This window comes from Glycine soja, chromosome 1, assembly GCF_004193775.1.
Source record: "Glycine soja cultivar W05 chromosome 1, ASM419377v2, whole genome shotgun sequence".
NCBI classification, from domain to species: domain Eukaryota; kingdom Viridiplantae; phylum Streptophyta; class Magnoliopsida; order Fabales; family Fabaceae; genus Glycine; species Glycine soja.
Genome location: NC_041002.1, coordinates 35,737,928 through 35,748,105, shown reverse-complemented (window position 1 = coordinate 35,748,105; position 10,178 = coordinate 35,737,928). Strand labels below are relative to the sequence as shown.

General features: G+C 27.9%; 1 protein-coding gene across 1 annotated transcript; it reads right to left on the bottom strand.

Moving 5' to 3' along the window:
• Positions 1 to 5,224: 5,224 nt before the first annotated feature.
• On the bottom strand, positions 5,225 to 7,129 carry LOC114415175 (probable glutathione S-transferase). Its single transcript, XM_028379758.1, has 2 exons — positions 6,703 to 7,129; positions 5,225 to 5,793 (listed from the first exon to the last, which is right to left on the bottom strand). Exons 1-2 carry the CDS (start codon positions 7,024 to 7,026, stop codon positions 5,437 to 5,439), a joined length of 681 nt encoding a protein of 226 aa, XP_028235559.1. The 5' UTR covers positions 7,027 to 7,129; the 3' UTR covers positions 5,225 to 5,436.
• Between the last annotated feature and the right edge of the window lie 3,049 nt (positions 7,130 to 10,178).

The following is a 10,178-nucleotide window of genomic DNA, read 5'->3' as shown; positions in this document are numbered from 1 at the left end:
TCTTAGAATATTAGGTACTTATAATTTTCAAGTATGGATTGATCAATCAAATTATGTTGGCTATGTGTGTGTGTGTGTATTAAACTTTGATAAATGGCTTGTACATTAAAATCCTTTCACTCTAACCATGCTTGGTCCCGCACATTGAGCTTAACATCTTCTTTAAAATCATTGGACTCCATGTCTTTTCACATGTCGCCACTTCATCAAATTTTATTAATGTTGGCACGTCATGCAATGTTTTCAATGTTAGAACAAACTTCTCTTTCCTCTCAATGCCCACCAAAATGATTCAAAACTTTATTAACACCTACCCCTTTCTAGGAAAGGTTGCCTATGTTGATGAATGGTGATTTTTCTCCCTTTGTAGGGCAATACATCATGTCGGAGAAAAGCTTGGTGTTCCAAAACTTGGTTTGGGAGGAATGGTTTGACCAAGTATTAAGTATGGAACTGAAATGCTCTTGTGATAAATTAAACTAACTTTTGGGAGAGATGAGATTGGATCAGAATGTTTTGTCAAGTCATCAACAAAGAGCAGATCATCAATGCTTTCAACAATGTTTAATGCCAAACACTCTTGTACTCGTGAGTAGCTCTCCATAATGGATTTCCCAACATCCTAGAAAATAGACAAAACAAATTTGAACTATTGAGATCAAAATTTGCAACACAACAAATATAAAGAGGCTTAACACATATTTTGGTACACTTAAGACATAGATAAGTACACAAAAAATTTGAAGACTTAAAATGAAAATGGTCAAATTTTCAAGTACCAAAATTTTTCGTAAGCCTCTTTATATTTGTTGAGTGCTGGAAATTTTTATCTCAACACTTCAAATTTGTATTTATATTTTCTAGGATGTTGGGAAATCCATTCTGGAGAGCTACTCACGAGTATTAGAGAGCTTGACATCGAACATTATTGCATTTGTTGATGATGTGCTTTGTGTTGATGACTTGACAAAACATTATGACCCAATCTCATCTCTCGTTAGTGTAATTTCTCACAAGAGCATTGTTGTTCCATACTCAATACATGGCCAAACCACTTCTCCTAAACCATCTTTTGGCACACCAAGCTTTTCTTTGACACACTAAGTTAGCCCTGCAGAGGGAGCAAAATCATCATTCATCAATAAAGGCAAGCTTCCCCAAAGAAGGGTAGGAGTCAATAAAGTTTTAACTCATTTTGATAGCATTGAGAGGAAAGAGAAGTTTGTTCCAACATTGACAACATTTGATGAAGTGTCAGCATTAACAACTTTTGATGAAGTGGTGACAAGAGAAATAGACGTGGAGTCTGGTGATTTTGTTGAAGAAGATGTTAAGCTTAATATGTTGGACCGGTCGTGGCTAGAGTGAAAGGATTTTACTGTACAAGTCATTTATCAAAGTTATATATATATATATATATATATATATATATATATATATATATATATATATATATAACATAATATAGTCCAAAATTTAAAGTACCTAATATTTTAAGATAATTTCATTTCAGATTATGCAATGTTATGGAAAACTCATCTTATCTAATTTATCATTCTTATACGCACACGGTAGTCAGCTCGTCAATTGTCATTCTCACAACTTTTCTTAAGGTTAAAAATTATATGAAGCATATCAGCTTTACATATTATTTGCTGAATTATTTTTTTTTAATTTTATGACCTAATTTAATTGAAATTTCAAATATATATGATTGGTTTTACATAGAAGATTTGATTTGTATCATGTTTTGTAGTCATGCAAGTGGGAGACGTATACCTTCAACTTTTTCTTTTATAAATACAAAATAAATGTTTAATAAAATTATAAAGAAAAAACACTTTATTTTTTGTTTTAAAATAATATTATTAATAAAGTATTTAAATGAAAAAAATTATTTTAAGAAATATAGTTCTAATAAAGTTTATTTCATTTAATTTTACTTTTTTGAAGAAAAAAAATGAAATTTTTTATTTTAAACAATATGAGTAAAATCACCAAATCTTTAACATTTCTTATAATACAAAATTTTAAAATTAGAGGAGACATCCACTTACTCCAAGGAGTACTCCTTATCTTACTATGTCATTTGACATTTATCAATTAGTTTATCAGTTAGTTTTATCAAACACTTTCAATTAAATCAAGTAACCTATAAACTTTCTTCTAGCTTCCATCTTGTTGGCTCCTAACTTATAGCTTATAAGCGTTCAACTAGCTTATCAGCTAGTTCTATCAAACATAGCTCAAGAATCATGAAATATAACTAATTTTATCACCGATATTTAATGCTTTTATTAATTAATTATATTTTGACTAGTAAAATATAAGAATAGTTCCTTATCTTGTTTTTTGTTCTAAAGTGGTCCCCTAATTTTTAAAAGTTTTAAAATGATCCCTTATTTAATTTATAACAAATTAGTCCTTTCAAAAAAATGATCTTTTTTTATAAAAAGAAAATCATGATTTTGAACCTTTTTTATTGATCTTTCATGATTATGTTTTATCTTGATCAAAATTTATATAATTTGTCATCATAAAAAAAAGGCGAAGATTGGTAGATCTGGACGATCCAATATGCCATATTTGGACAATCCTATCATACCCAATATTTTGGTGATAACAAATATATAAATTATTGTTAAACTAATGATTTACATTAAGTGTAACATAACCTACTTCATATAAGATCAAATGGTAATATATCTCTAATATCCTTATGCTTTTACAAGTAACTGTCCTAAGGTGTTGGAACTTGTTTTTATTATTAACATAATTCAGTGCCCAACGAGCTGTTATAAAACGAGCGTCCAACCCTTATGGAAATTGGTGTTTATACACTAAGTCATACTTTGCACATCCAAAGGACATATTCACTTGCATAATTGTTTTTTATTAAGCAAAAATGATGTTCATTCATGTACTAAAAATCACATTATGCTTACACAAGGATTTTATTCTGATTCGTACTCTTATGATTTCATGTTGCCTCTTATAATTTGAAATGCCTACCATTTGAGTTTCAAGTGTACTAAGACAAAAACAAAATAAAAGAATATCACAACAAATAAAGAATCATATAGTACAACTAGTAGAGTAGGAAGCCATAAACGTAGTGCACTATTGTTCCCCCTATCTCTCTTCTTAGATACTGCCATGTGGCAAAAGACAATTGTGATATAATGGAAACTTGAGGAAGGTGCAGATCCCACAACATATATTTTTCTGGAGCCTATATAAAGACAATCAAGCCTAAGAGTGAAGCACGAAGAATTATTTCAAGCTATCGAATTTTCACAAATGTTGTTACTCTACAAAATAGATTGGAGATACTTACACAAACTTATTTTGTTATTATTTGCATAGCAAAGCTTTTCTTTGTAATTTTTTATGCATTGATATATCTTTTCAGCAATAGTTGAATTGTTGTATTCATTCAAACCTTTTTTATTTATGAAAGTCAAAAGTGGATTAGTGCTAAATAGTACTTGGGTATTCTTAGACTTAGGGGAAGTTCAAGGATGTACCAGAAGTGGCCATGGGAATACTGTTGTAGCTAGAAGTGGCAAGACAAAATATTTGTTTGTAATCAACTCTTGATTAGTGGAATCCTTCACATATTGTGAAAGAAAACGGGACGTAGCTTAAGTTAAGTGAACCAGTATAAACTAAATGTTTCTATTTCGCTCTCTTGTTGTTTAAACTTATATTCTCTTTAGCATATTTTTACACACTTAGGCACGTAAGTTTGTTTTTGGAAAACCTTTGTGAAAACGTTCCAAAAAGAGATTGGATGATAGTCTCAACTCTATGTTTTAATAAAGTTGTTTTTACATTCATTGAACAATACACTAGAAACTTTGTTTTGAACATATTTGTCATATCTCTTTGTAAAAACTGCATCCATTTCGAAAAAGGTTTATATATTTGTCAAACATACTATTCAACTCTCCCTTCTAGTGTGATATTTAATATTTGATATACAACATTAGGTACTTTTATTTGATAATTGTATTTATCAAAATAATGGTTTCAATTTTTGTATGTAAAAGCAACTATAGTAATCAATATTATCAAGAAAAAACTTAAATACTTACAAAAGAATAGTATTTTATTTTATTGGGGTCTAGCTTAAATGGTTAAGTAATATAGGGAGTTGTTATAAACTTTTCGATACTTGAGTTCCATTTTTACAAATAAAAAATAATAATATTTTTGTTTACATAAGAGAAATACTAATGACACTCTCTTTTTAACAGTTTTTCTGTTATTGACTAAAATTTGTTAAAAATAACTAATTTTAGTATGTCTCACTCATCATTTAATAATTCTCTATTTAAATATGTGATCCACCAAAATTATTAATTTTAAAAAATTTCAGTCAATCAAGAGAATGTCAGAAAAAGTGTTCGTGACATTCATCTTGCTTTAAAACCTATACATATTTATATTTTTTTTCTTACAACTATCTTCTTTCAAAACAGTCTTATTTAAAGCACTATCATATATCAAATGTTAATATTTCTATAGCAAAGATTTACAATTTAGTAACCACTTATACTAGACTCAACCGTTTATTGAGATACAAATTTATATCTTCCCTTTATTAATTATATAAGTATTTATCAAAATAATGACTGCAGTTTCTGTCTATAATTTTAAAATGGTTTACATTATTTTAATTATATGCTGTTAATATCTAAATTAAAGCTTATTTCAATTTTAAATATCATTTTCAAGTATAAAACAAGAAGCATGAATCTATAAGAGTGTATTTAGTTTGCATTTTCATTTCCTGTTTTCATTTTCTGAAAATTGTTTTTATTCTCAAAAGATTAGAATTCTGAAAACATGTTTGGTTTGACTTCTTGTTTTCTGCTTTCAAGAAATAAAAACACTGAAAATGTGTTTTCAAAATGAAATATATTTTTAGATTTGTTTAAAATTACATTCTTTGTCATCGCATTTTCATTTTATCCAAAATGAGGTTCCTGATTTCAACTGAAAACACTGAAAATGAGATTTTATTATTTCCAGTTTTTAGTTCGTTTGGAAAAATATTTTCACTGAAAATGAAAACAGAAATCTAGCCAAACACATTTTCATCACCATCTTCTATTTCCAATGAAAATGAAAACAGAAAACAACCAAACCAGACATCCCCGATAAATCTTCCAATCTTAACATTCGCATGATAACTTATACCAAAGCATGAAGAAGATGCTTTTTCTTTTAACAATTATATTCAGAGAGAATTTTATATATATTAGAACATAATTACTTAAATACCAAATTGAACACAAAGTGCACAAACACTACAATTTTACTCGAAATTCCATCATGTAGACCCTCCCTTAAGAAACCACCTACTCCTTACAAGATTTATTACACAACAATTTCCCAAAATCATGAGTCTCTATCACACCCACAATTGGTCTATTTGGAAGCAGTGATGGATGCATATCGAGCTTTGAAGAACCCCACAACCCTATCTCTTTGGGGAAGATTCTTTTTCACAACAGGGTGGTTGGTGTAGTCTTCACCCCATTTGTAGAGTTTTGGAAACTTCTCATTGGTCAGCAATTTCAACCCCACAGCCTCTTCAATCGCAGGGAGCCAGAAAGCTATGAAGCCAGCGGCTATGTCCACTATGCCTATAGTAGTCTCACCTCCAAAGAACTTGTGTTTGAGTACATTCTCAAGAATTTGAAGAGACTCGAGTGATTCCTCAGTGCCCTTGTCACGTTCCTCCTTGTCTGCAGTAAATGCTGCCTTTGATATTGCAGGCATGCACTAGATTAAGAGAAAAATGAAGATTCGTGTTAATTATTGATCATAATTTCATAAACAATGATGATTGTTCGATGTAATAAAGTGAGAAATTTTATGAAATGTTCTGAAAATGTCCATAACAATTAAGCACAAATGTAGATTTTAAAGTACTTAAATAGATAAATTGGTGCTTAATTAACTTCAGTATTTAATTTACGAATTAACCACTTATTACACGGCACTTCTTTCTTTTTCTTTTCTTTTTTCTTTAGTAAGTTAAGAAACTATCCACTTCAAGGCAGATCCTGAAATTTTTAGTTGGGGGAGCAATACTCAACTATACAATTTAGTAAGGGCAATATTTATGTTATAAATTATTTTTTTAGGTATATTTTAAATTATGAAGACAATTTATAACCATACATATACATAATATTAAAAAACAATCTAGTGGGGGCAGCTGCCCTCAAAGACCCTTGAGTGGATCCATCCATGCTTCAAGGGATGTTCTGTTTTCATTGAAAGGTCGATGAGTTCAACTTATCAAGAAATTGATAACAATCGACATACTGCTCAATCAACAACTGAGCTACACATCTTTAGTTGAGATGTTTTTTTTTTAAGGTTAAGTAATCATACCATAAATAAACTTCTGCTTCTTGATTATTGCTTCTATGGAGAAACCTATAGTTTACAATATTGATAAATAAAGCAGTTTATAATAAATCTGTTTTGGAGAAGCTTTAACACAGAATAAAAATGAAATTTAAGCTAATTAGTGTATAGTATAAGAGTAACCTTTTCTTCGGATGAGACAAATATAAATATTTTAAGCGAATTACTCTATACTATAAAAAAAATATTAATTTACCTTATATATAATTAATTTTACATCCCTGTACAAATTAAAAGAAAACAGTTATGGCTTACTTTGTCATCAATGAACCTTGACCAGAATCGAGCCAAGGCTCTATCATAAGGTTGTTGAGGCAAGATGGGGTGGTGGTTCTCCCATGTCTCATCAATGTATTCAAGGATCACAAGGGACTCAGCCAATGGTCTTCCATTGTGGACAAGCACAGGTACCTTCTTGTGAATAGGGTTGTATTTGATAAGAAGATCACTCTTGTTCCTAAGATCTTCTTCAAAGTAAGTGTATTGGACTCCCTTCAGTTCCAGGGCAATCTGCACCCTTCTGGCAAAAGGGCTTCCCCCCACACCAAACAACTCAACTTCTCCGTAGTCTTTGGCCATTGCAAGCTTCTCTACAACTATGAATGTGGCCTAAGGTTTTATATGGTTTCAGTACTCTTGATGGAAAGTGTGGCACGGAAAGTTGGGTATCACCACCCTTGAAAAGTTGAACATTGGGTTAAGTCTCATTTAAATTAGGTAGGTAGAATTGGTGATGCAGAGACCACCACGTCCGTTTTCACATATATGTTAAGTGCCTTCAAACTTCAATGCTATATAAATTACAGGAAGAAAAACTAATATATTCTAAATTGAAATATATTCATTTTCTTCATAGAAATGGTTTTTTTTTGTGAACCTTTTTATATCAATCCAATAATCCACCCTATTAATCGAAAGAATCATTCATGGCACAGTTTTGTTATTGTTTAATTTTCTTTTCTATTTTCCTTAAAAAATATATTTTTCTATTTTCATAATTTTTGAGATATCGTGAATCATTATTTACTTTTAAGTTTTTTTTAAAGTTAATTTATTCGATTTTCTTAAATTTAGAGTATTCTTTATTACTCTGATTTTTTTACATAATTGAGGACTATATAAAAAAAAATCCTCATTACGATTAGTGGCTGCAAAGCTATAGACGATTATTATGTCGAGTACACATGTATCATTCCGTGTGTATGCTCTAATGTTGGATAATTGTTTCCTGCAACTCTAATGTTGCTCTCTGCACTTTTTTTAACTTCTGGAACAACTTACATTTTGGAATAGCTTTTCAGAAGGTAAATATTTTTACATTCTGGAATAGATACAGAAATTAACATTAGAGGTGCTAAATGACTGTAGCTTTTTTTAATCACGGTTGCTTTTTTTTGTTTTTGTTTTCATCCTACAGTGCTTTACATTTCAAAGTTATTATTGATTATTTTAAAAGTCATATTAATGTGTAATGTAGATATTATTTTTAGGTTGAATTTCTGATTAGAACTTTAAAGTATTTGACTTTTTAATTAAGTTTTTAACTTCTTTTTTAATTGAATCCTTAAATTTATTTTTATTTTTTAATTAGGTCTTTCTGTCTAAATAATGTTACGAAAAATTAATCATAGAAACTTAATTAGTCACTGAATCCTATAGTTACATTTTAAAATCTGCATTAAGTATTCACACATCTTTAGCCCGTATTCTAGCTTTTACAAGTTTTAAACCCAGTATTGTCAACCAAGTTCTTCAATCAGTATTCTCACCTTTACATACCTGCTCAATCCACGTATTTTTTTTCACGAGCCTCTTCAGGCTTCCCCTTACCCCAATATTTACAAATTCACGTAACTAACTAAATTAAGCAATTGATTTTTTCACGATTAGTTTACAAATTCATTTAACCTTAATTATAACATGAAATTTTTAACGTGTAATTATTTTTACATTTCAAAACTTATATAATAATATAGTTATTATTTTTAACATTAAAATTATTCAATAAAATTATAAGGTTGACTTAGTAATAAGGAAAGAAGGAAGGAAAAGAAGTCTCACTTTGAATCTTTCTTACCAATAAAATATAATAAATAACAATTAACATTTGTCGATAAAAAAATTAAAAATTTCATATATTTTATTAAATTATAGGCTTAAATATAATTTTGGTTCTTCTATATTTTAAAATTTGCAATTTCTATTCCTATATTTCAAAATAGAGATATTTATTTCTCTTTTTTTAAATCTAGAATTTTAGTTCTCCTATTTTAAAATAAAGATATTTAGTCCATCAATTTTATAAAGTTTGTGATTTTGGTCCTTCAATCAAATTAAAAGCCTTCACTATTAAATGGTTAAGGTTGACTATGATGTGGATTAAATAAATAATCTAGTATATCTCTAAATTTGTGTCACATAGTTAATCTCTTATCGATCAATATTTTTTAAGGATCAAAATCATGAATTTTATAAAATTAAGGGGACTAAATGTTTGTATTTTAAAATAAAGAGACAAAAATTGGAAATTTTAAAAAATAAAGGAACAAAAAATATATTCATGTCTAAATTTTAAAGTAAAAATATATTACTTAAATTAAAGTTAATAACAAAATATAAAAAAGAGTTAGATATATTGTGAGGTCTGTTGAGAAATTTTGGTGAGTTTTTTAATTGAAGAAAAAATTATTTAATTTCTTAAAATAAGAAATATGATATAACGTTTCAAGTAGGACGGAGCCAGCATGGAGGGCGGGGGAGCCAATTATACAAATTCGAGTTTATCCAATAAATATATAAAATATTAAATTTCACATAAAATATTCATTGCTGTGTATTTTAATATGATTCAAAAATATATAATAAAAATAAATTTACATAGAAAGTAAACTGCATATATTCTTTATAAAAGAATCAAGATTATATATATATTAATCATTAGTTTTACATGCCACCAAAAATCTTTATCAATTTATAATAAAAATTGGCATTAACTTTATTTTTATGAAATTTGTTATGTCCTAAAATTTACTAATTAAATTAAAATAAATTATAGTACTTAAATTATCTTTCACGACAATAATAGTGAATAATTATTGAAGGATAAAGTTTGTTTTCCAAATGATTACAGGACGACCATGATTATACCTGTGCACTCAAGATTAAAAGCAGATTCACAAATAGTGGTAATTAAAAAAAAAAGACAAAATGAATAAAAGAAACAAAGAGAGTATTATGAGAAAAATAATAATATGAAAAGAGAATATTTGTTTATGTGTCTCGGTATTCAAGTTATCAATCGTTTATATAATGTTTGTAAATTTTTCTCACTAAGGTTAATAAATAGTCTTTAATTATCAAATTTGATATAATCAAATAAGGGGTGGTGGATTCGGGTATTTGATCCCCTTGCCCCCATACTCGTCATGCTATACATTTATAATGCATTTTATATAATAATATTATTACATATAATTAATTTCATACTTTTTATAATTATTAAAATCTAAATTAATCATTTCAATATTTAAATAAATAATTTGTAATAATAATAATAATAATTAAATAACAAAATTAAAATTATACCGTTAACTAAAAATATAATTTAATTCTTAAATACTTTTTAAGTTCTTTATTGTTTAGTAAATTATATATAAATAGTCATACATACAAATATATATATATATATATATATATATATATATATATATATATATATATATCGTTTTAAT

Coding starts and splice junctions, on each gene's coding strand:
- LOC114415175 (XM_028379758.1), bottom strand. CDS start 7,026: ATGGCCAAAGACTACGGAGAAGTTGAGTTGTTTGGTGTGGGGGGAAGC. Junction 5,794..6,702: donor CAAGGTTCATTGATGACAAA/GTAAGCCATAAC, acceptor CTCTTAATCTAG/TGCATGCCTGCAATATCAAA.